The sequence below is a fragment of the Natrix helvetica genome (genome assembly GCF_964273705.1).
Source record: "Natrix helvetica genome assembly, chromosome: Z".
NCBI classification, from domain to species: domain Eukaryota; kingdom Metazoa; phylum Chordata; class Lepidosauria; order Squamata; family Natricidae; genus Natrix; species Natrix helvetica.
The window spans coordinates 49,233,781-49,260,831 of record NC_138554.1 but is presented as its reverse complement, the minus strand read 5'-3'; the positions used below and the strand labels follow the sequence as shown (position 1 = coordinate 49,260,831).

At 37.5% G+C, this 27,051-nt stretch overlaps 2 protein-coding genes and 1 long non-coding RNA gene across 5 annotated transcripts in view; 2 read left to right on the top strand and 1 right to left on the bottom strand.

Moving 5' to 3' along the window:
- ERBB2 (erb-b2 receptor tyrosine kinase 2) overlaps positions 1–16,690 on the top strand; it is a 74,308-nt gene extending 57,618 nt beyond the window's left edge. The window contains exons 19-27 of the mRNA XM_081970071.1: positions 1,394–1,492; positions 1,901–2,086; positions 6,644–6,799; positions 8,057–8,132; positions 8,237–8,383; positions 9,453–9,550; positions 10,966–11,139; positions 12,673–12,952; positions 13,335–16,690. Coding sequence (XP_081826197.1) covers positions 1,394–1,492; positions 1,901–2,086; positions 6,644–6,799; positions 8,057–8,132; positions 8,237–8,383; positions 9,453–9,550; positions 10,966–11,139; positions 12,673–12,952; positions 13,335–13,723 — 1,605 coding nt within the window. The 3' untranslated portion in view covers positions 13,724–16,690. The remainder of the gene's footprint in view (positions 1–1,393; positions 1,493–1,900; positions 2,087–6,643; positions 6,800–8,056; positions 8,133–8,236; positions 8,384–9,452; positions 9,551–10,965; positions 11,140–12,672; positions 12,953–13,334) is intronic.
- Positions 970–23,149, bottom strand: MIEN1 (migration and invasion enhancer 1). Of its 2 annotated transcripts, none has more exons than XM_081970073.1 (4): positions 23,016–23,149; positions 22,032–22,129; positions 20,854–20,930; positions 970–1,466 (listed from the first exon to the last, which is right to left on the bottom strand). In XM_081970073.1, exons 1-4 carry the CDS (start codon positions 23,096–23,098, stop codon positions 1,440–1,442), a joined length of 285 nt encoding a protein of 94 aa, XP_081826199.1. In that variant the 5' UTR covers positions 23,099–23,149; the 3' UTR covers positions 970–1,439. The 2 variants fall into 2 exon arrangements, with proteins under 2 accessions (XP_081826199.1, XP_081826198.1); XM_081970072.1 differs by lacking the exon at positions 970–1,466 and adding an exon at positions 18,296–20,072.
- The window catches only part of LOC309401110, a 22,651-nt gene continuing 18,676 nt past the window's right edge, over positions 23,077–27,051 (top strand). Inside the window, exons 1-2 of one of the 2 annotated variants that reach the window (XR_014176758.1) lie at positions 23,077–23,211; positions 24,187–24,281. This is a non-coding gene — a long non-coding RNA (uncharacterized lncRNA). Of the gene's footprint in view, positions 23,212–23,514; positions 23,809–24,186; positions 24,282–27,051 lie in introns of those variants that run through there. The other variant, XR_014176759.1, reaches the window with a different exon arrangement.

Genomic DNA, 27,051 nt, shown 5'->3' with positions numbered 1-27,051 from the left:
AATTGACTCAACTGCTGAATAGTTCATAGTTGTGAGATCATCAAGATGTGGTGCTGATTAGGGACCCTCACTGTAACGATGTGCGGAGTGTCCTTGTAATCAGCAAAAATGAGAAAATTCTCTGAAATTTGAAGGACTACCTTGAATGCTGTTAAAGTGTAAACCATAGTGCCTTCTTGGTTTTATTCGAGAAGAGGATTAAGCAGCAGAAATGAATTAGTTGGGGATCAAGTATGGAGCTATCCTTGTGATCAGTGCTGCTTTGCCATTCATTTGACCAGTATCTGTTCACTCTTAAAACATATTATCATATTATGATATGATTCCTGCTTTACTCTTTTGGAAGGATTTTTTTTTTGCCAGATTTGTAATTTTGTTAGTGGAGTTCTCATTCCTCGAAGGTCTTAAGAGATTGGATGGCTATCTCTCAGAGACGCTTTAATGGATCTTGCACAAAGCATATGGTTGGATTAGAGTACCTATATCCGTGATGGCGAACCTATGGCACATGTGCCCGAAGTGGCACGTGAAGCCATGTCCCCTGACATGTGCGGCGTCAGCCACTCTTCTGGGTTTCTGGCGCACATGCGCATGCGCCGATCAGCTGGCCTTTGTGCATGTGGCAGTGCCAGAAACCGGAAGAACTGGTCTTCCATTTTCCAGAGTGAGCATGCATTTATAGCCAGCTAAGTGGAAGACTTGCCAGCCCGGGCACCAGAAACCAGAAATACATTTTTTGGTGTGTGCATGCCCCCGGGCAACTCCTCTTCCTGGTCATGGCCTAGATGAGTGCACACAAGCAAAATGCTTCCTTTTTTGGCAGTCAGTGCTGTATATCGAGCTCCCTTTTTGACACTCGGTGCCGAAAAGGTTCACCATCACTGACCTATATGATCCATTCCAGTTCTATTTCCTTCATTTTTCAAACAAACAAAATACTCACAATATTTGTTAAATACATCTTTATCTGTATTTGTAATGGTAAAACACATGTTTGTGCTTTAGTTCTCCCAAATCTTCAGACAGAGTCCTTTATTGCAACATTCTGAAAACTGTATATTTTATAAATATTTTTTTCTGTTACTGCATTTTTTATTCATCAAATCTGTATTTTCATTGTGATTCAATAATTTCCTGATTATTTATTAAAAGTACTGCTAATTATGTTTACAGCTGAATAATACGATTTAAAAATCACCATGGTTAATTTGCTATGGAGACTGGGTATTTGGGTAGGACTCACTGGAGAAATTTAGTACAGAATTCTTTTGTACATATACACACATAGTCACATCCTTTCTTGATAAAAGAATAATCTGATTGAATCCATCACTTTGTTGTTGTTGTTGTTGTTGTTGTTGTTGTTGTTGTTATCATCATCTTGTCCTTGCAGGGTGTGTGGATTCCAGATGGAGAGAATGTGAAGATCCCAGTAGCTATCAAAGTCCTGAGGGAAAACACTTCACCTAAAGCCAACAAGGAGATTTTGGATGTAAGAAAACTGTGATGACCTCCCAGGAGGGTGTATTCCTTCCAGAAAAGGACAGTGTACCTCCCCATCTTTACCTAATTTGTTACATGGTTCCTGTTGTTTGTGTTTGTTGATCTCTCAGTAGTGTCAGGCGCAAAAAAAACAGGAGCCAGGATAAAGTTCAGAAGTATTGCAAGTTTATTCCTTGCAACCTATACACAAAAATCTGATCTACTAATGCTTAAGGCAAATTGCTGCCAAAAAAAAATCAACAAATTTAAAAGAGGGCTGGACTTAGGTCTCTTTCAGCAGCATAGGGACTCCAGATGATGTGTTTGATTTCCCTCTTGGGCTCAGCCTGGTAATCTCCTACAGATAGTTCTCTTCCTGCACAGAATCCCTCAGTTCCATCCCTTTCTATTCCAACAGGAGGCATATGTTATGGCAGGTGTAGGCAGCCCTTACGTCTCTCGGCTGTTGGGAATCTGCCTCACCTCCACAGTGCAGCTTGTGACTCAGCTCATGCCATATGGCTGCCTTCTGGATTACGTGCGGGAGAATAAGGACCGCATTGGATCCCAAGACCTCCTCAACTGGTGTGTGCAGATAGCTAAGGTAAGTGGAATGTTAGGTAGGGAAATGATTGTATAGTGCCTTTGGTGACTAATCATGCTGGCCACTTGAACATGGGGACTTCTTCGGACAGGCTCTTCAGCTTTGAAACAGAGATGAGCACCCCCCCCCCCTTAGAGTCGGGAACAATTAGCATATATGTGCGAGGGGAACCTTTATTTTACCTTTAACCCTTTTGGTTCATGGGGAAGCACTACTCAAATTTTCTAGGTCTTCAAGCCATCTTTCCCATATATAATCATTCTAATCAAATTAGGTTTCTGCTTTTCCATTTTTCCTCTGCTCTGACTAAAAGTAAGAAATTCTTCTGATATTACATCAACACAACCTATTTACAAACCACCAACTGGACAGGCCTGAAAAGAATGTTAAAAAGGGCAAGTTATATTGAAGGGTTCATTATAGAAAAAGGTTCTTCAGTTTATTAATATGCTACTGGGAATGGAACCATCAAGTATCTATATTTAACTCTTCTGTAATTGGAAAAGATATTTGCCCAAATTCCTCTTATGAAGAAAGGCAGAATACTGTAGATTCAAAACAACAGAGATTTTGAAGGAATTGCTCAATTTTAATTAATAGCGTTCTTTTCCTCCACACCTCTCTTATATAGTCTCCTTACTTGTCCTTATGAATATACACAATTCTCTCTTTCTATTCTTACTAGAACATTTTTCCACAGCTATCTTACCTGCAGAATCTCTCTTTCTCAAGGACTGGAAGTTGAGAAATATAATTTGTATAAAATGAAAGTTGTTCTTTCTTTGTAAAGCAAAAGTCAATTTTCCATCTTTTGTATCTCGAGTCAGAGGATGACAATAGGAAGATATAGAAAACTATGTCCAGTATATTGTATCAAGAGTTATAGGTGTTTTTAAAGTCAAGAAAAAAGAATAATTATCTAGTTCAGTATATAATTAGTTTCATATATTGAAACATTAGCCTGACTAATCAATGACATCCGAAACATCCTGGGAAACTCCCTTTACTTCTGCTTACAAATTAAATTTCAGCAACTTTATGATGACATAAAAGAAATTGATTTTAATAATAACATACAATACAATATACAATAGCAGAGTTGGAAGAGACCTTCGAGGTCTTCTGGTCCAACCCCCTGCCTAGGCAGGAAACCCTATACCGTTTCAGACAAATGGCTATCCAACATATTCTTAAAGACTTCCAGTGTTGGGGCATTCACAACTTTTGGAGGCAAGCTGTTCCACTGATTAATTGTTCTAGCTGTCAGGAAATTTCTCTCCAGTTCTAAGTTGCTTCTCTCCTTGATTAGTTTCCACCCATTGCTTCTTGTTCTACCCTCAGGTGCCTTGCAGAATAGTTTGACTCCCTCTTCTTTGTGGCAACCCCTGAGATATTGAAACACTGCTATCATGTCTCCCCTAGTCCTTCTTTTCATTAAACTAAACATACCCAGTCCCTGCAACCATTCTTCATATGTTTTAGTCTCCAGTCCCCTAATCATTTTTGTTGCTCTTCTCTGCACTCTTTCTTTCTCTTTCTTTTCTACATCATGGCGACCAAAACTGAATGCAGTATTCCAAGTATGGCCTTACCAAGGCATTATAAAGTGGTATTAACACTTCCTGTGATCTTGATTCTATCCCTCTCTTTATGTAGCCTAGAACTGTGTTGGCTTTTTTGGCAGCTGCTCCACACTGCTGGCTCATATTTAAATGGTTGTCCACTAGGACTCCAAGATCCCTGTCACAGTTACTACTATTGAGCAAGGTATCACCTATACTGTACCTGTGCAATTCATTTTTCTTGCCTAAATGTAGAACCTTACCCTTTTCACCATTAAATTTCATTTTATTAGATAGTGCCCAATGTTTAAGTTTGTCAAGATCCTTCTGTATCTAAGCTTGTCTTCTGGAGTGTTGGCTATTCCTGCCAGCTTGGTGTCATCTGCAAATTTGATGAGTTCCCCATTTATTCCCTCATCCAAATCATTGATGAAGATGTTGAAGAGTACTGGGCCTAAAACAGAGCCTTGGGATACTCCACTGCATACTTCCCTCCAAGTAAGTGCAGTTCCATTGAGGACTACACGTTGAGTGCGATTGGTCAGCCAGTTACGAATCCATCTGGTGGTGATGCTGTCCAACCCATATTCTTCTACTTTATCTAGTAATATGTTATGATCTACCTTAGCAAATGCCTTACTGAAGTCCAAGTAAACTATATCGACAGCATTTTGTAATCTCATTTTTCAAAATTTCCCAAGCTTCTTGAGTTGTTTTCCTCTTGACGATTCTCATCCACGGAATTCTTCCCAAGCGCTCTCTAAGTTTATTGAAATTAGCTCTCTTAAAGTCCAAGATTCTAGTTTGACTTTGTTATACTACTTGTGTTTGCATAATGTTAAATTCCAATATTGCATGGTCACTTGCCCCCAGGGTTCCTGTGGCTTCAACACCTTCTATCATTTCCTATCTGTTAGTGAGAATTAAGTCTAATATGGCCAATCCCCTTGTTCCCTTCTTTACTTTTTGGGAAACAAAGTTGTCTGCTAGGTTCGTTAGGAACCTGTTGGATCTTCCACTTGGTGCAAAGTTTGTTTCCCAGTTGATGTTGGGGTAGTTAAAATCGCCCATTACTATTGTGGTGTGCTTCCTACATACCTTAGTTAGCTGACTAGCAAAAAGTTCATCTACTTCCTCTGCTTGGTTGGGTGGCCTGTAGTATAGACCTGTGGCAATGTCATTTCCCCCCACCCCCCAACCTTTAATATTGATATGCATTCAAGATAGTTCTCATCATTGTTGTGCTCTATTTCTGCAGAGATATAGTTATTTCTTATATATAGTGCAACTCCACCTCCTCTTTTATTGGGCTATTTCTTTTAAATAATTTAAATCCTTCTAGCTGTATGTTCCATTTGTGGGTTTCATCCCACCAAATTTCTGTAATGGCAACAATATCGTATCTGCCCTCATTTACTTGAATTTCTAATTCACCCTGTTTATTCCTCATACTCTGTGCACTGGTGTATAGACATTCGAGTCCATTTTGATTGATCCTGTGTTTACTGTCTACATAACCTGTGTTATGCCTGACTGCCCCTATTTTCTTGCCACTTGTATGATTCATGCACATGGTATGGCACTCACTATTAAATGCTTGGTTTTGCTTGATAGCAGGAGTGATAATTTTACCTGCACAAACATCTATGTTACATGCACTGATAACCCTATGAGTTTTAGATTGCTGGGGACAGAAATGTTCTGTATCAATTAATTCTCTGTCCACGCTGTTCAGTTTAAATGTTTATCCAGAAAATCTGTGAATTTAATGCCAAGTAACTCAGTCCCCTTTCTTGGATGGGTGCAAACCATCTCTTTTGTACAGTTTTTCATTGGACCAGCTGCAGGCATCATGACTAATAAAACCAAAGCCCTCCCTTTTACACCACTCCTTTAGCCACACATTAAACTCCGCTGCCCTTCCCTTTTTGTTCCTTATATACTGGTAAAACCTCTGAAAAGACAACCTACACTACTAAGTTCATACCCCAAGCTCTGGAAATCATTCTTCACAGAAAGTACATCTTTTTGGGACAGATCATTTGTGCCAAGATGTATAATAGCATCAACGTCACAGTCCTTACTTGCATTCTTGACTATCTTTAGAATACGCCTCTTGTCTCTGCTGGCAGTAGCACTTGGCAGACACCTGACCTCTTTTAAAACTTCCATATCCTTTCCTAAATTTACTTCCCTTACGATTGAATCACCAACCAGAAGGTGACTTCTCTTTTTACATACCTTGATCTTCTTGTGCGACTGATGTGTGATATCTGGGTCCCCATTTCGCCTTTCCAAATAAAATTCTTCATTTTGGATCATGATCCCCTGCTTATTTGAGTCATCATTATCACAACTACTTTGACCTGTCTCTTTAGTGTCCCCATTAAAGTCAGCAAGGGCGCAATATCTGTTATGCTGGGTCACAGCAAAAGCTTTGTGTTTATGGTTCACAGCTCTCACCCTGCCAGATCCCACGGTTGTCCAGACTGCTCTTCTCCTGCAGGATCTTTGTGGTAGAGAGGGCTGATAGCGTGGCATCTCCAGAGTATGGAATGGCCAAATTGGGCACCTAATTTCTGCTTGGAGAGTACAGATTAGAGATTCTATATAGGTAATCTGTCTATGTAGACTAGTAATTTGTTTACAAAGGGGACAGTATCCAAATTTGAAAAGAGTACTGCGAAAGGCAGGTGCAAAACAGCTATTATATTGAACTAAGCTGGTCATTTTGAAATAAAATAAAATCACAATCTCAAGCACACTAGTCCAGAATGTATTATTGCTATTTTGGTTTATAGATATATGATGAAATGAAATGGAGTTAAAGGGCCCCTACCTTTGTCTCTCTGACTCCCCCCTTGTAGAAAACAGCTCCAATCACCAGCCTCAGGGAAGTGTTATAATTAATGTGGGTAGGAATACATTATTTTAAGGAGGTCCATCAATATTTCTTCTTGGCCAACAAAACAAATAGTTTTTGCTTCTCTTTCAGGGCATGAGCTACCTGGAGGATGTCCGTTTGGTTCACCGGGACTTGGCTGCCCGGAATGTCCTGGTGAAGAGCCCAAATCATGTGAAGATTACAGATTTTGGATTGGCCCGACTGTTGGACATTGATGAAACAGAATATCACGCTGATGGAGGGAAGGTGGGACATGGCAATGTTCCTTAATTAATAGGCCAAATGTAGATAGGTTCTGTGAGGAAATGCTACATTTACCTGTACAGTACATAATACTAAGTGCACTTAGCTTTCTCCTAACATATTGCTGTGACTTGTCTCCTTCAACTTGCTATCTACTAGATATTTTGAATTAGAATTCCCATATTTAGTTAGACTTGTATGGTCTGAGGCAGCGTTGCTGGCTGGGAGTTCTAGGAGTTGAACCTGCAAAGTTGTCAAGTGTGAGAGATACTGATTATGAAAGTACTCCAGCATATCTGGAGAAATGCCAGATTGAAGATGTATTAGTTGTACTAGTACTTTGACAATATTTTTTGTCTTGTCACCCCACACACACATAGAACAAGAGTGACAACTTCTATAAATTTCAGATTACATTTCACAGTTTATATTCAAGGAATGTTTGTGAATAATATACTCAGTCCTTTTCATTGATGTCTTCCTTTCTACTGGTCTGCCTCTTCTTTCTAATGTATGAACTGATTCCTTTTTTTTCTTATATTAAGGCTCTGAAAGCATATTATCCCAGTTTCCCTCACTTTCTCCTTCTGTCCAAAGCAACTTAACAAATTGGAAATATAAAATTAAGCTAGTTTAAAAATGGAAAGGCAACAGGATAGAATTGCACAATAATCAGAATGAACTTTGTAAATCCCTTTCTACTTTGTATTTTTTTTAAAATATGGATGACCAATTTGAGCTCTTGTCGGTTGCATCTCCCTAGTTTATAAAGATTCCACTGCTGAAATTCAGTGAGAAAAATATCAGCAGTACCATTATCTTTTTCCAAAATTAAAGGAAGAGCAGCTTTAACAGAAGGGTTTCAGGAAGCAAACAGCTGCCATTCCAAATCTTTTTAAAATGCCTAAATATAAAAATGCTGAAAAAAATAATTTGGTGATATTTTTCAGAGCTTGGAAGTAGGATAGATAAACTATCCTGTGCTTATTGCATACAAAGGATCAGTATATATGATGGGATATTTCTCCAAGCAAAATTTTCTGGCTATTCTGTCAGGTCCTTTTCCCACCTGTTGAGTCTGAAATGGGACATCTTCAGGTGCCAAATAATACTTTGTTACCTTTGTATTGAGAACCATTTTAATTAACCACAACCATTTCTAAGCAGGATCTAAAAACTTTCAAATAACGGTACTGCTTGAAACTAACCAGCATAGATGTGATTTGTGGTCATCCGTACACGATTGATTTCTTTGTCCAGGTGCCTATCAAGTGGATGGCGTTAGAGTCCATCTTGCGCAGACGATTTACTCATCAAAGTGACGTGTGGAGCTATGGTATGTGTAGTCTTTTCTCCTTTCAATTAACTCCCATTGTGAAAACTTTACTGTTCCTTCATGGACATCTCTCTTTCTCTTTCTCTCTCTTCTGCTTTCACCAGGTGTTACTGTTTGGGAGCTGATGACTTTTGGTGCAAAGCCTTATGATGGTATCCCAGCCCGGGAGATTCCTGATCTTTTGGAAAAAGGAGAGAGATTGCCCCAGCCTCCCATATGCACCATTGACGTCTATATGATTATGGTTAAATGTAAGCAATTAGGGATAATTAATAGGTTTTTAACAGGGTGAAAAGATATTGGGGCTACTAACTCTAGATTGGAAATTATACCTCCAATATTTCTGAGCAGTATCAAATTAGCAAAGTCTGTGGTCAAAACTGCAATAAAATATAAAGCATATAGTTGGTTGATTGCTGTAATTTGTCTAACTTTAGCCTCTAGCTGTCCTATAAAATGAAGCAGGAAGAGAATGAGGGCAAGTCTAACTGTATGCATCAAACAGAAGTTGAATTAGATGACCTCACAGATCACTTCCAATTCTATTATTCTAAGATATGACAGTATTTTGGGTGTTATTTCAAACAATATAATTGAATTTGAAGTTTTATCTAGTGAAATAGCTTTCTTATTTTTAGAAATATGCCTTCCAACATTTGCTAATTATAAACCATTGGTTTAATTTTTGTAAATTGCTTAATTTTTTTAATCAACTACTAAATTTGCTTCTATTTATTCAGTTATGTATCTGTTTTATTGAATTATTTTTAAAAGAATAGAATATTATATTTGGCAGTGTTTAGTATTTGGAAAGCATGCCTCCATTCAAAAATCAAAAGCAACATGTATTCTAGATATAGCTATTTAAAAGTGGACAGTGACTTCTTGTCCTGTCTTCTGCCTGGGTTTTCTGTCAAATTGGAATAGGCATCTTTAGTATATTCAGAGATTTGTACTCTTTCCTGTAAGAAACAAAGGTATGAACTGTCTGGCACAGAATTACATACATACATTCACACACACATACATAACATACATAGCCCTGAAGTGCATAGTACTTAGGTTTACAATATGAAAAACATTGCAGGAGATTAAAAGCAATCTTTTAATTAAGGTTCTAAAGTAGATAAATAAATATTTTGAATTTCCAGAAGTCATGATAATATTTCCTGTGTTTTCTTCATTCATGTTAAGTAGCTGATCTTTGCAAGGATCATGTTTTTTCACTATTCTCCTTCCCATTATCAGATAAACTAGTTCTTTTTATCATAAGGAGGACTTAATTTGGATAGATACACATATTCTCTTTTTGCCCTGTAGGCTGGATGATTGACTCAGAATGCCGGCCTAAGTTCCGAGAATTGGTCACTGAGTTCACCCGCATGGCTAGGGATCCTCAGAGGTTTGTGGTTATTCAGGTGAGGATGATGTTTTACTTTTAAGCGGGTTGCACTGCCTCCCAAGTTTTTTATTCCACAACAGTAGGGATAGTGGGGAGAAAGGGGAAGAAAAACTAAAAGAACTTCCTGCTACACCAGATTAAGTCCAGCTAGAATAACATTGTTTCTCAAAATTTGATCAACTAGATATACCCAGAATTGTCCTATCAGGTGCCAGATTCATAGCCTTATTTTTAATCGAGACCTCAGTGATCTAAATTTTTCTCTATGCTTTGGACATAGGAAGTCTGGACATAGTAAAATATTTTACACCAAGGAAAATTAATTAGTAATGATTAATGAAGTATTAATTTAATGTCCATCTTTACCCCAGTGGTATAAGATCACATGTTTGGACCTTTCAAGTCCAAAGTTCACTAACTTTCAGGCAACAATATATGTCTGCTCTTAATGTTGTAGCCTTCAGAACAAATGGACAATGCATTGTAGCTTTTATAATATAAGCAACCATTTCACTTATCCAGCTTCCAAATTTATAGAAGGTGCAATTTCAAATTGACTCAGAAGGAGCATAGAATATGGATATTCTCATACAATGAAGAGCATGAATTAGCTAAGTTAATATCACACGACAGTATTACAAATATATGTGTGTGTTATATTTTATCTGAGTTTGGAATATTTTCATCAATTCTGCTTCCAGTTTTCTGTATCAGAAACTCACTGTTAATCCAATAGTTGTGAGAAGCTATACTGGGTGGACAAGGGAAAGTCCCAGTTTTCTTTTAAGTTACTTGCTGGGAGTGGCATTGTATAACCATACATAACACCAAGATAAAGGGGGACCATTCAGGATAAAAATATTGATTTTGTTTTGTTTGGCATTTAACTGTAATTTAATTAACTACATATCATGAATAGGAATACTTTCTGCTTACTTCATAATTTCTTTCCTCCACCTTAAGCAATAATTGGGAACATTCTAGAATCCACATCCAAAGCTTCCAGTGTGGCTTTGAGAGTTCTAGATTTTTATCTCTGATTTATGTTTTGGTGTTGCATTGTATAGTAGATGTTAGTAATTAGAAATACTGATAGTAATCTTTTGCTGTATTGCTTTCTGTTTGTGCTCTTCTGCTGCCAAAGTGGTATTTATTTTGAATCTTGGATAAGATTGCAGAAGATAGATGGATATTGGCTTAGTGCCCCCTAATATAAAGCCATAAGTTGTGAACCATGACATTCCCCATTTAAGTTCCAATTTTCATCATGAAAATATTAATGACCTTTGATAAGTCATCTTAACAGCATTAGCTGCATTATGAGGACATTAATTTTGACTATCCAGGGTGCTATAAGCCTAGTCGATACTTCCACAGGAAGCAAGAGAATTTTGGGACCTGCAAGCATTTACTGTTTGTTTTTCTTGATAGAATGATGAAAAGATGGGTCTTGCCAGCCCCATAGACAGCACTTTCTATCGCACTTTGCTGGAGGAAGAAGACATGCAAGACTTGGTGGATGCAGAAGAATACCTTGTCCCCCATCAGGGCTTCTTCAGTGGTGAAACATCAGCTGACTATCGATCTAGGATTTCCTCCACAAGAGTAAGCATATGATTTAGTTTATAATATGCAAAACAGTCAAAACCAGTTTGTATCTTGATTATGCCACACTATATTTCTCCTACCCAGGAACAGGGAATATTTTTTTAGTTTAAGGTCTGCTTTAATTTAGGCAAACAAAATTTTAAAACTCTTCCTTGGATGGCTCAATAAAAAGAGTTCTTGTTTCCAGCTACAAGCAACTCAAACTCTGAGTGGAGGATCAGACTAGATCAATGTTTTCAGATTTGAAAATTTTAAGATGTGTTGATTTCAATTCCCAGAAACTGGGGGATTCAGGGAGCTAGGTCCCTATATCTTAAAGTTGCCAAGTGGGAAAACTTGCCTAGATAATCTCTAATGTTCCTTCCAATGGAATCATAGACGGGAGCCAGTGCCACTTGTCTGCATAATGAAAAAGATTAGCATTTGCTTTCTAAGCATGGGTGGGAAGGGGAGAAAAGGAATCTGCCAAACAGCAGCCAGTATCACCAAGCAGTTGAAGTCTGCAGTACAAAATTTTGCTTTGAGGCAAGAGCAGAAAAAAATCAGCAAAAAAAGAAAAAAAAACATATTTCCAGAGATAGCTAGACTAGAAGATGGTGAGGGTAAAGAGCTAAAATAATAAAAGCACAAACATCAAACCTACACACAGAAAGTAGGAGGAGGTTTGGTCCAGTTCCCTCAACAGTTCTCCTGAAGGTATCTGAGAGAAATATGCCTATAGGTCCAAAAAGGCTGGAGATCTACTTGTAAAAGCTCTGTCTATGAAGTGAAAAACAAATAATAATACACAATAAGGTATATGCAAGGGGGAAGACGAACATACTTTTGGCAAAACTCTTTCAAGTTATTTTGTTTTGCTAATTTTTGCTATGGTAAGTAGAAGACTTGAACATATATTAGTTTAAAACTGTACATTTTTAAACCCAAATTTGTAAACTACGGCTTTATTATTTTACAAATAATTCAAGCTGCGAATATATCAAACACACCTTCCTCTTCCTATTTTCCCCACAACAAAAACCATGTGAGGTGAGATGGACTGAGAGTGACTGGCCCAAAGTCATCTTGGTTTTCATAGCTAAGAGTGTTGGTGGCTGAGTGGTTAGAATGCAACATTGCAGACTAACTCACTGCTCACTCCAGGAGTTCAATTCTGACCAGCTCAAGGTTGACTCAGCCTTCTATCCTTCTGAGGTTGGTAGAATGAGGACTCAGATTGTTGAGCGCAATATACTGATTCTGTAACCCGATTAGAAAGGGCTGTGAGAGAAGTTATAGAAGTCTAAGTGCTATTGCTGTTGTTAAGGCAGACTTGAACACACGATCTATCGCTTTCTAGCCTGGTGCCTTAATCACTAGACCAAAGTGGCTAGTGTGTGTGTATAAATGCAGACAGCCATCTAGTGTGTGTGTGTGTGTGTGTGTGTGTGTGTGTGTGTATAAAACATTTCCTATAAAATGCCGATCTAGATCCACAGCGTGCTCTTATAGCATCCATTATTTAAGCTCTTGTGAACTGTTTTTTTCTAGAATGTTCTAGAGACTCAATTGGATGCAGAAGAGGCTGAGGAGTCTCCTCAATACCCATACTTGGGGCCATCCCTTTCTGAAGAGTCAGAAAGTATCCCCCATGACGTGCTTGAGGAAGACTATGCAGCAAGCAAAGCAGTGCAGAATTCAGCACCTTTGCAGTCACCTGATTCTTCTCTTCAGCGCTATAGTGAAGATCCCACGAGTGCATCAGTTAATGAAAAGGAGAATCCTGATAATAAGAGCTACGCTGCACCATTAAGCTTGGCTGCCATACCAGGTATGTGCTATAATTTTTATTGGAAGACAGCATAGAAATTTGATTTTGAAGGTAGAACAGTGCTTGGGATATTTATGTAGTTTGTAAATTCTTAAATCTTTTTTCTGTGCAGCACAATGTTAATAAAATATGTTTAGTTTAAGCAACTCTACATAGATCCTGATAGGTGTGTATCCACGCGCTGTATAGCCTTTCTCTGTATAATGGCATATTGAGTATTTCAGATATTTTGTACTGGATCTGCCTCAAATTATGTTTCTAACCTTTATTAAATTTGGATTGAAAAAAATTGTCATAAGGTTAGTCGTTTTTGTTGTTAAGCATGCAAGCTACCACAACCTGCATTTTACTATTCTTATTATTTTCTTTCTTTTTCCTGTAGAGTATGTAAATCAACCAGAAAACAACCTTCCACCCAACAAAAACCTACGATTACCAGGATCTACACTAGAAAAGCAAAAAAGGCACATGGGCAAAAATGGGCTTGTCAAGGAACCAAAGAATGCATTCTATATGAGTTTCACCAGTGCAGTGGAAAATCCAGAGTACCTGACACCATGCAGTGTCCCTGCGTCTAGCCCTCTGCCACAAGCTTTTGACAACCTTTATTATTGGAACCAAGAAAATCCTAAATGCAATCCAGCAGAATTCTTTGCCACCTCCATTGTTCCTCCTGCTGCTACCAATGGCTTTCCTCCAACCCCAACAGCAGAGAACCTGGAGTATTTAGGGCTGTCAGAATCAGTCACTTGTTCCAAGGACTTTGCATAAAAACTATTTCTCATGACCAGTCTAATTGACTTTTACAATCAAGACACCTCAGGATACAAACCCAGTGAATTACCCATGCATTAGAACACGGTTAAAGCCTTAATGGTTCTTTTAAGGCCCAATAGGGTTGTTTCTCTCATGTCTCCAAGCTCTTGAGGAAAGAAGATGGTGGGCACATTTGGATCTACTGCAACAGAATAGCATGGCTTTTTACTCCCTCTTATTTAATACTGGCAATAGCAAGATTTCCCCTTTGCTACTGCCCTAAGACGTGCTGTTGAAAGTTTTGGGGTCCAGGTATGGATTTTCGTTTGGCTGGATTGCAAGTTTTGGTCAGTATAGTACTAGTAATTAAACATACTAGTTGGCTCAGAATTTTGCAACACTAAGTATATTTCCATCACCCCACGTAACAGATGACGGACAGTAGTTTTAAATAAAAAGAGGTTTAAAATCCTGCAAACTTGAAGTCTGCCCATTTCTGGGCTGTAAGGCACTACATCTATGACATTCCTCTGATTCAAGCAGCTCAGCTGCTATTTGAGTACTTCAGCAGAATGGAGTGCTCTTTTACTTCTCACCACACCGGTAGTCCCTGCTTTTAATGTCTTGGGCTTCAAGATAAGAGGGTCAATCTACTAGAAGGGCCTGAAAAACTGCAAGTTGGAATTCTAATATATTAAGAAGAGTGAAAACATTCTTAGCGGAGTTTGGACTGACAGGAAGAGTGGAAAATAAGGGCAAAACATGATTTTTGGAAATTTTATTATTGCTTAATCAGATATTTTTCAACCTTAGGAGGGGAATAATATGCTGTTATAGCAAAGTAGAACAAAATAATTTATATTTTTTCAACAAGGTATCTTAGAACAAAGAAAGTTTTCCTTAGTGACAAATTAGTTTTGCCGTGGTCTTTAAAATTACAAGAAGTTTCTAGAAGAGCTAGTTGAGGAACCAAAACAATTGTATTTAGTTTAGTTTAGTGATGCTAATTCAGAAAGGGAATATATTTGGATTGGAAAGTAGTTGATTATATTATATGATCTTTGACACACCACTAAGAGTACTGACAAAAAGCATCTAACATTGCTTCAGTTAGAGACAATAGTAGAAGTTAGTTTCTCAATAAGCACAATATGCCTCCTTTAATAGTGTTTTTGAAATATTTATTTTTTAAGAAAGTGAAAGCTGCACACATGCCTCCAGTATGAAAGGGCAGACTGATAGTGAGTGCCAATTGTAGATTTCTAAGAACCTTGCTTTTAAGAATGGGTCCAGCATTGATGGAGGCAAATGTATGTTTGAAATGCATAGATACACATATGTCTTCTAAATCATAGGAGCCAGAAACATATCTGAATAAGATTGTCAGAAATGGTGGGTGAAGTTTTGATATTCTGCATAGCCTCTTACTTTCTCTCATGCAGTCAAAACTAGAGCAAAAAATGTACAAAACAGAGTACAGAATTACTCATTGTAATTTATGAAGCAACATAAAGGAACTTTTTCATTAAGCACAGATTAAAGGGTGCTTAATTTTTTACTCTGAAAAAATTAATCCATAATCAATGTACATTTATGCCAGCAGTGGTCCTCTTAAAGCTGATTTGTTACCTTCCAGATTGTACTTCCCCTGTTTTAATTGAAGTCTTTCCTCAATGAATTAACTCGTAAACTATTACTATTATGTCTAACATGCTGTATATAAAAATAATTGGTATGTCTCTTAAGTGAACTTAGTGATATCTAAGTGAATCCCAAGACTGTATTTCTGTGGTATGTTGGAATGGAAGAGTAACATGTCTGAAAAGCACTACATTGGGGAAGGTTCCTGTAAGGCACTATCTCCCATTTCATGTGTCACAATTGTATATCTATTATACACTGCTAAAATTATTTTGTTTCTTTGTAACTTTCACTTAGGCAAAACAGTGCTTCACGAAGCAACAATTTATTGAATCTATGTACCTCAAATGGGTTAACTTACAGAACACACCACAAATTTGGGACCCATGACTCCCATAGATTGAAATTTGGCAATTTTATGGCCACTTCAATGCTACCATGCCAACATACTGCTGCGATCACATGGTTTTAATTTGCAATATTCCTTGCCAGATTCCTACAAGGAAAGACAGTGGGGAAATTAACACAGTCAGGAGTTAATCCCACTCCATTGCTTTTTTACTCACCAGTGGTCATTCTGTTTCTGTTCATTTAGTAAGGAAATATCTCTGAAACAAGTGACTCAATAGGTCACAAGTCGTCTTGGTCTTTTTCTAAAATCATTCTAAATAAATACTGTGATTACAACTAATTCTATTTCTTCCTCTCTTTTCAAATCAAATTTGAAAAGAAAGTAGGATAATGAAATGGAGATGCTAACGTTAGTGCACTGTTTTCTGATGTCTTTATAGGAAATAGAACAAGAGAAGTTAAAACTTTACCAGGTCTTCCCAAAGCTGAAAATAAAGTAACCACTTTCAACATGTACATACAGAGAACAAGTCTGAGGCTCTGGAGAAATGCCTTTTTGTTTTAATATTCTATCAATATTCTAAAATGGTTGTGTATGTAAAGAATTCTGAAAGTTGCTGATGGCAAGTTAGGTGAAGATCCTTGAAGGCAAAGGAATGTGGTGTGATTAGTACAACTTGTTCTTTGTATATACAAAACGTCTTGGAATTGTAAATACTGTTTACAAAATATATGGAAAACAATAAGAAACAAATCAATAGAATAGACTGTGTATGTAGCTGTTCTAAGGAATGATTTGTTTATTTCCAATGTTCACTGTATTTGCATATTCTCCTGCTTTTCATTGAAACCTGTGTTTTCCAGCTGGTGCTAAGTTAAATCATTGAAAGGTACCAGCTGTCAGTGGGGTTTTTTTTAAACAAAATGAAAAATGTGTTATAAGTATTTGTATATCTGAGAAATGTATAATATAATTTTCATTTTCTATAACATTTGTGTTGAAGCTTTTTTATTGTTGTCTCTTAAAGTGACATTTCTGTAACTGCTCAATCCCACATATATAGGGTCACAAATAAACTTTAGAGAAAGTCTGCCCTTTTGGCAGAATTTAGATCAGGAGGGTTCCTACTGGTTCGGACCGGTTCAGACGAGTAGGTAGTTACTCGGCTGACCACGCCCCCAAACCAGTTCTATAGGCATCACCATCTTGTTTTTTGCTTCTGCGCATGCGCAGAAGCATTTTTTATAGTAACTCTGCATGTGCATGTAGTATTCATCAAGTGTATGCAAACCCTGAGCAAACTAGCAGTAGCAGCAGCCGAAACCCACCCTTGATTTAGTTGCTTTTCACAGCAGAAAAATGGGAGGATGATTCTTTTTGCCCATGTCATTGAGATTTCTGTTTTAAGAATTACATAAAACAAGTTCCTCAACTTCAATATATACAGAAATATTTATATAGAATATAAAGTTGCCATTTTAGGATGAAAAGAGCAAAGCAATTGTATCTGAATTAATATAACATCGTACCCTCGAATTAATAACTACATCTTAGAAAAACTCTAGGTCAGTAGCTAACCTAGTTTTCTTTCTCTACTAAACTTTGGATCAGTCACACTCTCTCAACCTGACTCACGTCACAAGTTTGTTGTGCAAAAATAATAGTAATAGTATTAGATACGTTTGTCACCTTGAGTTATTTATAAAAAATAAAGGAATGATAAAAATAAAGATCCTTTCCCCAGGCAGGGACACTGTAAAGTGTAGATTTCTGTTTTTAAAAAGAGGGTGGGGGTGGGGTGGGAGGAGAAAGGCCAATAAATGATGAAAGGATAATAACATTGGGGAACAGGAAAAAGGGGACTTTGTATCTTTTAAGAAAAAAGGAGACTATGGGGTAGTTGACTTCATTTAACCTATGCACTGGTTCTATTCACTGACCATTTTAGTAATTAAAAATTGCTTATAGGAATAAGGCATTAGTGCTGTAGTACAGACACAAATCATTGTAGTTCTTTGGCCAGAACTTAAGGCCAGATCTCAATATTGTATATAGATGTAAGTGTTCAATGTAAGTATTGTTTTAGACTTGGGTTGTTGTTTTTTTCACTTCATGAATGTGCAAGATGGAAGCTGTGGGAAGTACTTTTTTTAGAGTGAGATTGTTAGCACAAGGATCTCTTATCTTCCTTGTTCAATTATGGTACCTAGCCACTTTTTTTGGAACAACTCCCTGGCTTCCTCTCTCCTTCTCTTGCATGGTACCAATGAAAGGAACTCTCCACTGGGCTGATCCAGTGAGATTTTTTGCAACCGAGGAATATAAGAAATACAGCTAATCTTGTGGTTTAAGTTTCATGCTCAAAGCAAACCCCATGCAATTGAGACTCTCTGCTTTTAAGGGGGGGGGGGGGGCTAAAAACAACAAACTTTTTAATGTTCACATTTTCTTCATTCTAAATTGCAAAACTTTAAATCCTGCTCCATATCATGCCTTGCAATCAGCAATCTTATTTCTTTCAAGCTATTTCCCAAATGTGAAAAGCTTCTCTAATTAATTGATTAGCAGCCCCACACAGACAACATATTGCAAGCTTTTTAGCATTTTCTCCTTTATTATAAATTGCAGTAAATAGAGGCTCATCAACAATTTCAACATATAAATTAAGACTCTGGAAGCAGGAAGATTATCCGTGCCTTTCACCTTCTGGCCCCAGCAAAGGGTGCCAATAAGCAGCAGCATTTTCAATTACTTCTTAGAATTATTCACTGATAGATCCAAGATGAAAACTGGATTATCAGAATCAAGTCTTAAGACAAAATAGAGGCATCATAGTACAATGAAAATTACAGTAAAGTAAAAACTAAAGGAAATTATATTGCTCATTCCTACGAAATAAGCTGTGAAACATGCAGTTACAGGGTTGATAACTTACGTTCTAATTTCAATGTTTGCCACATGTACTGATGAGAATACTTACTATCAATAAGATCATGTCATGAAATCTGTATTACTAGTATAATAGATATAGATCTGCAATTTAATCAAAAGACTGTTATTTGCAAGTAAACACTTTTAAGTTAGAGAGGTACACACTCTGATCCAAATGAAACTCTTAAAAGTCTCACTGATTGCAATGGAAGAGTTAGGTTTGTAACTTACTGTTAAAATAACTGAACTACAAAAATACTTATTTGGGAGGGAAATGTGAAAAGTTCAAAAAGTTTAGTTTTAAAAAAGACAATTGAGCTATAAGTCATCCACAAATTAAATTTTAAATGTCCTACTATGAATTACTTTTGATTTCATACTTGTTCTCAGAAAAAGTAAAATTGGTCCAGAATATAAGCATGAAAGAACTATTTATTTTGTTAACAAATCATGTCTCCTTTGGGGATATCTTAGAAGAATGATCCTTTGCAAAAGTTCAGAGTAGTATAGAAGAGAAATGAGAATCTAAGTATTCCCCTCTCATGTGTAGCAACACTGTCCTGGTTATCTTGACAGAATTTTACATAAAATTAGGGCAACACTAAACCTAAAATAAATCTCTTTCTGGGAGTGAAGTAGGGAAGCAAAAGCATTGTTGTGATTAATTCTCATTTATGTAGTGTAATATGCAGGATATTTTTCATTCTGAAGCACTCCTTTAGCAACACTGATCCCCAAAATGTTGCTTAAAATATGTGGTCTTTGAAAACATTTGCTGTAGCATCAATTGTACCTATATAGGACTATTGGAAAGACTTCTTATTAAGCTTCACTCTGACTGCAAATTTCAAAATGAAGTCAGGTTGGGGCACCAACTCATTCTTTCTCCTGGAAAGAAGCAGGAGAATGCCCAGAAGGTGAAGCTTTAAAGGCAGAGAAGCGAAAAGATCCTAGATGATCTAAGAAATATGAGATTCTACTCCTGTTCATTCAGATGGGGTTAAAAGAAATACAACAGGAAAAAAAACCCTGCTAGCGTCTCAAACGTAGAAAAATGAATTACATTAAATTCTCAAGGAAAAAAAGATTACTTTATTAAATAAGCCCTGTTAAATCAACCTCCCAAATATGGCTTAAGTTCTAGCTTATTTTACTTGTCTGTAAACCCAAATTACTTTAATGTCTCTCCTGATCTGGTATTTTCTGGTATTTACCTAGTGATGGAATTAATACCAGAAGTAAAAATTGGAAGCTAAAGTTGGAAGCAAAAATTGGAAGCAAAAGTTGGAAGCAAACGTGACAAGGATTCAGGGAGGGTGGGCAAGTGGAAAACATGGTGTAAATGGACAACATATACTAAAGAATGATACAAGGTGGCCGGCTCTTGGTGATTTTCTCAAGTGGCTCTCCATTGCTAGCCCTTCGAATGGCTTCAATGAGCTAGAGGGACAAAACAGAGAAAACAAACTCTAATTTTTTCCCCATTTTCGGTAGACTTACTGAGTGAAAAAGAATAAACTCTCAAAATACCGTCTGAAGTTATTGGGCAGTTTTTTTTTCTCTTTAAGAAATGCCAGGAGTATATCAACATGTTTTATAATATGAATAATAAAATCAAGGATGGGAAAATGAATCTCTTGTACATAATTTATTTCCCTATGAACCTTGAAAATGAAGGATTTTTAACACTCATGTTGTGTGAACACATTTCTACATTTCTATAAAGGACTTCCCTCTTCCTCCTCCCTGAAGTGCCCTCTCCCCATCTATTCTACTGTATTATCATTTCTCTGGAACAGGTTGAAGGAAAATGGAGGCTACTGGAAGAAAAGGGATATTTTTTTCTATCATACCTTTTCTACCTATAGTATAACTAGAGCTAGCCTAGAACAGTATGTTTTATGAGGAAGTGAGTGATACTGTTAGAATAATGGTCCCACCTTATCTGGGTGAGACACTGAATTAATATAATTTTTTTAACAATACTATTTTACTCCTGGCATGTCTGCGTAATACTTTTTCAATAATGTCAAGGATGATTGTTACTTCTAAAGCAAATAAGCAGTCCTCTACTTTTTAACTAAAACTAGTCAAATCCTACAATATGTTGCTATGCTCATCTCTTAAACCCTACATGACAACAATTTGACCATTACCTTAGATATTTAAGCTTTCTTCCAAAATAACTATTTTGAGGAATAGCAGGGAAAAGTAAACTCACGTCTTTCTCATAAGGGAATCCTCCATTCTCAAGTTTGGAGAAGATCAATTGTCCATTTATTTCTATTTCAAATGTACCTTTAAAAAAAGATGTTGCATTCTAAGCAGTTCAGTTCATATTACATCCACCCAGAATCAATAACCTGTTTGTGTCACCTTTCTCAAAAATCAACCTATAAGTGACAGCAAGATTTCATACTCATATGCATGAGTATACACATCCCTATTCAGATGTGGACGATCCATGTGAAAGTCTATACATTAGAAGACAACTCATCTTGTAGTATAGTAAATTTTTACTGGCTTTATACAGTAAAGCTCAACATTTCAAAAGCATCTGGAGTTCCTTAATCATTCACCAGGTATTTCTTAATAATATATACATACAGATAAGCCCATCCGCAGATACGCTGAATCCAATTTGAGGTGTATATTTTAGTACCTTCAATTTTCAGCTTATGCATGAGTATACACAGTATATAGAGGACATTTTAATGGATGACCTAACAAACAAGGATAAAAAAATTAATCTTTCTTTCTCTATTACTATCACCTCTCTTGTCTCTCATTTTAATTAGCTTATCATACTTTAATTAAAGTATGAACTTTGTTCTCCTAAGCTCCTAAGGCTGATCATAGACTAGTTCACCAATTCTAAGGGGTACAACGAGCCCATAGACTGGTGTTCCTCTAATGTAAATGTTTATAATGCAGACATTAATTTCACAGACATAATGTGTTCATTCCATGATATCACAAATGAGTTTTTGCTAATTGCTGCTGCTTATTAGCAAACATGAAGGGACATGGTGGCTCAGTGGCTAAGACACTGAGCTTGTCAATCAGAAAGGTAAGCAGTTCGTTGGTTTGAATCCCTAGCGCCACGTAAATGGAATGAGCTCCCGCTACTTGTCCCAGCTTCTGCTAACCTAGCAATTCAAAAGCATATAAAAATGCAAGTAGAAAAAATAGGAACCACCTTTGGTGGGAAGGTAACAGTGTTCCATGCACCTTCAGCATTTAGTCATGCTGGCCACATGACCAGAGACATATCTTCAGGGAGCGCTAGTTCTTCGGCTTTGAAACAAAGATGAGCAAAGCCCCTTAGAGTCGGGAACGACTAGCACATATGTGCAAGGGGAACCTTTACCTTTTATTAGCATACATGTTAACTTGTACCTGTGTCCCCAAGACGGGATTCGATCTCCACATCAGGGTACTCTTCTTTTACAGCACTTGCCAGCTCCAGGAAGGCAGATTCAAAGCCACAGGGCTTGCTGAAAAGATAATTTAGTGTTGGTGTTAAAGTTAAGTTGAAGATAGGGCAATAAAGTGAATGTTGGATGGAGACAATAAAATATTTAATTTTTATATATGAACTACCTGTTTATCATTTTGAAAATGGCACTAAAACATGGTTCACACAAAACTGAACAATTCACAAAGATTATAGGTACTGTTTATGTATCATCTTTCTTTGGAATGACGGGCTGGATTTTAATATTTTGCAAATATTACAAAAAGGAAAAAACCCACCCAACATTGCTACATAAAATATAGGAACTCGTGCTATTATTCTGCTTTCTAGGCAAGCTTCTGTCATTAAACTCTGAACCATGCCAGACAAACTAGTTCTTTGGCTTCTGAGCTTGATAAAATATAGATAGTCAGGCTAAATAAATCTTGAGCATACATAAACATTCTCCAAACATCAAGGAGCCCCTCTGTTATTTGCTCTTAAAGTAAGATTTGGTTTGTGAGGAGCCCGGAAAGGGATGTTATTCTGTTCCTACTAATCTGTAAAAAATGCAGGTCGAGCTGGTTATACCATAAAGTTTATGGCATAAACCAGACTAGCTGGGGAATTCTGGGAGTTGAAGTTCACGCGTCTTAAAAGTGGCCGAGGTTGGGAAACGCTGCTATAAACCAACAGTACTGATCCAAGAGCAAGGAAATTAAGATGAAAACACGGAGGGAAAAAAACCTGACTCTCTATCCTCCCTGCCCTAATAGAGCAACTGAAGAGAAACCAGGCAGTGAAATTAAGCAGCATGAGGTAAATTACAACCCCTGGTCGCGGCCTCCATGGATGGGCGGGGATACCGTCAGCCAAGGCGTGGCCTCTCTCCCACAGGCGCCTCCCTCCTGTTCCCTTTCTCTCACCAGTATTCCACGACGATATGAATCCCTCTTCCGGTTACGGGCGGGACCTCCTTAGTCGGCTCCCCTGACCCGCCGCTCATCATACCAACTGCTAGCGAGTCCACGGAACCCACCCCAGAACCTTCCCGTCTCAGTCGGGCCGAAGTTTCAAAAACCTTTCAAGGCTGACTTCCTGTGGGGTGATACCTCATCACAGGCAAGAAAACCTACTTCCGGCTTCGGCTCCATGATGGCGGGTGCCGAGAACTATGTGGGCTTTCAGCGACCTTGCTAGGTCACGTGAAGCGGGCCTCCAACGGGCCTTTCGTTTCCTCCAATTCCTCGGATTCCACTATCTCTGTCTCGGCGCCGAGGGCTTGAGCTCCCCCTGCTGTTCGTTAACATAATCTTTAACGAAGGTCCTGTCCGTTCCCTTTTAAGTCAGCTGTATCCTCTCTCCAGTTCTCCAGGTCTCTACCATGGAAACGGCTCAAGGGAGCAGCTCCGTTCTGATGATTAATTCTGGCGCGGTTCCTTTGATTCAGCCTTAAGAATTTGCGGTCAAACTGGCCATACTCTCTATTGACGACATGCTAAGTGTTTGCTGCCAAAGAGCCCTTCCTCTCAAATAACCCTCAGGCACTGTCTGTCCACAGGCTAACCCCGTGCCTTGCTGTGGAAAATCCAAACCCAAATGCAAACTTTCTTTCTCTAATCAACCATCTTGCCTTCAAGAACTCATAAGATTGTAGGGCATCGGTATCACTGGATTTGCCCCCTCCACAACCTGGACATGTCCTTGCCTCCAAATCTGGTGATGAGCCAGGACAATTGTTGTTGAAGGAAATAAATTTTTGAGACAGGTTGCTGCTAAAGAGGAATCTAATTGTGGGGTCCTTGGTCTTTGACCATGAGGTTTACTTGCTGACGTTTCATTACCAAATTAGGTAGTAGATCATCAGTGGTAGAAAGGAATGGGGATTGCTTTTATGTTTATATACTAGTGTCTTGCCTAGTGGTGTTGTTGGAAATGTTCTTGGAGGTTCTTGATTAACTGTTTATGTTAGTTTCTCTGCATTGAGACTTCCTTAATTGTTGGTCTAGTGTTAATCTTGGTGTTAATCTCTGCTCCTATGAGTGTTGATTACTGGTGAGGTATTTTGATATTCTTGTTTCCTTCTTATTTTAACAGCACATCCATGAACATCAGCAGTCAGAAGACATAATGAAAACTCCTTAATTTCATAATAAATTGACAGACTCAACCATAGTTTCAACTATAAGACTGTGAGTATACTAGCTCAAGCCAAGTCCCAAAGTCTCAGAGAATTTCTGAAGCCTGGCATTCAGACAAATTGACCATAAACAGACACATAAACAACATCGACATTTTCTCAAAAGAGAAAATGTAAAAGGCCAAAGGGAACAAAATTATCCTGTACATCTGTTTCCCTTTCCATTTGGATGAGAATATAGTACAACCCTAGTATATTTTGGTTCCAGCAGAATGCTTTCTTTCCCTGTGGATGCGTGAACATCTTTCCCTTTTCCTTAGAAAAAACAATATTCAGCTATACTTTTTGCAAGAACTAAAGAGCATTTCCCAGAGATAAAATTTTCTTTGCTAAAAGCTTATATGCTGAGACCTAATCACATTTTGCACTAAAATGTTATTAGTTGAAACAGCTCACCCTTGGAATTATATGATTCAGATGATCTAGGTTTTACCAGAGAAGTCAAGGCATTTCTTTACTTTTGGTTTGATAAGATACAACACTGAACTTGGAAGTTTATGCCTTCCCATCCAGACATCATGCTTTATCTATTGATCTGTATTGATCTGTATTGACTCTGGCTATCTATGTGGTGGTAGTAATAAAATGTTGTCTCTGATTATATGATTCAGATGATCTAGGTTTTACCAGATAACCCAGACCCCCAGGTATCATCTTCTCTATAGGCATTGGTTTCTATTTTAACACTGAAAAAATCTTGTACTCAACTGCATATCAAAGCAAAGAAAGATCTCTTCCTGATATTTTGGAGACTCACTAGCAGAAAAGATTATACTGCCCTAATATTTATGCTCCTATTCAGGAGAATTTATAAAAGCAGGCAAACAAACACCTGCATATAGAAATATTTAGTGACCGTAATACAGGTTTGGGCTATAGGTAGTCTTTGCTTAATGACTGATCACTTAATAACTGTTCAAAGTTATGATGTACCTCCACAGAGCTAGTCATGACCCATTTTTGAAGTTTCAAAAACTGCAAGCGTACACACATGCACACACATACACAAACAGTCTCATGATTGTATTCTGGGCACTTGGCATCTGGCTCTCATTTATAGCTATTTGCAGTCTTCTGCAGTCATGGGCACAAGTGTTAGCATTTTTTCCCAGTTCTATAATTTACTTGTGGTTTTCGTGAAAAAAAGTTAAGTTGATATGAACTACATGTGAATCCTAATCTCTTTTCAGTGACTTCCAACTCCTATAGTATGGCAACAGGACCATTTTCCTATTTTGAGAGGAAAAGTTTAAAGGCCATAAAATAAGCTTACCTTTTAAATAATAGCAGTATAACCATCCCTTCAAATAAGAAAAAGAGAAGTGTCTTTTACTGGCGTAACCCAGTCTCTTTCACTTGATTTTATCTTCCTGTTTATAACATTCCTTGGTATTTAAAAAAAATGTTAAATGTAGCCTCTGAATACAAAAAAAAAAATCACCATTCCTGTATTAAAGCCACCTGACCTGTGCATTTTTGAATCTGGCTAATATAACATCAGATCTGCATCTGTACCAGGAAAATCAGACTCATTGCCATTTTTGTGTCTGTAACAGCTATGAGAATTGCAAAATGGAAATGTTACAAAATTGCAACAGACAGAATTTATCTATTTTCCATTTCTGTCTGGTTTGTAGTAGTATACTTTAGGTCAGAAAAAAACCCAGACTAGATTAGCATTAGCAGATAAAGGTAGCATCCCATACACCCAAAAGACAGCTCAATTACTGTTCGCTGAAGCTGAGGTTGCCAAGATTATTTCAGCATTCCCACCTCTGATGCAGGACTTCTGGTTTGGTTGTGGTAAACTTACGACATCTGTGCGTCAGTTCATCATAACCAAGGGATAAATATTAAATACATGTTAATTGTTGATGAATGTTTGAAGAGGGAATAATAATTTTTAAAAGAAAAGCTATCAATGTCTTTTTATTCAAAAACTGTTTAAAGTTATGATGGCATCCAAAAGGCAGTTGTAAATGTGGGTAGGCCCCTTAAGGGACTTATCATTGGTACTCAAAGTTGTGATCTTTGCAGTGCTTCTATGAGCAAATCACTCAGGCCTACCCACATTTACAACTGCCTTTTGGATGCCCCCCCACACACCCAATGCTACTAATAGATCCTGTTACCTGGCTCTGCTCACCCCAGGCTGTACCACATGCCACTTCTATACCAGTTGGGGTCTTCTCTATTATATAAATGACTGGAATGTATTTATTTCATTTCAGAAAATGTTCAAAATTCTTTAGCGACATCTGAAAAATCTTATTTTCTCAATGCTATGGCATATTTATAATTGTGTTCTAGGATTAGGCCCATCCATCTCCTTTCTTTCTCTGATATTTTATTTGAGCTCTGTTGCCATCCCTGAGCTTCAGAGATGGCAATAAAGTTCTGATTAATAGATTTTGAGATCACTGATTACTCAGAGATCCTAGAATTCTTGCCATATTTCACATGCTTGAATGAAATGAAATTTATCTCTTTCCAGTATGAATATGGCAAAAAGAGAGAGAAATTTTCTGAGCCTAAATCTAGCTAGCAGAAACTGCAAAGAAAGAATTGTTTTTCTTCAGGGTTCTTCACAGGGGAATGTCTGCTTTGGGAATTATTCTGTATATGTTTAAACTTTACACTCACTGAACTAATATTCCATCTATAGATGTCTTATAAAACAAATGTCGCTATGAAAGCATGATTGTTTATTTTCTATTCTTTGAAAAAATATTTTTAAATTGTTGAAATATGGATCTAACAGT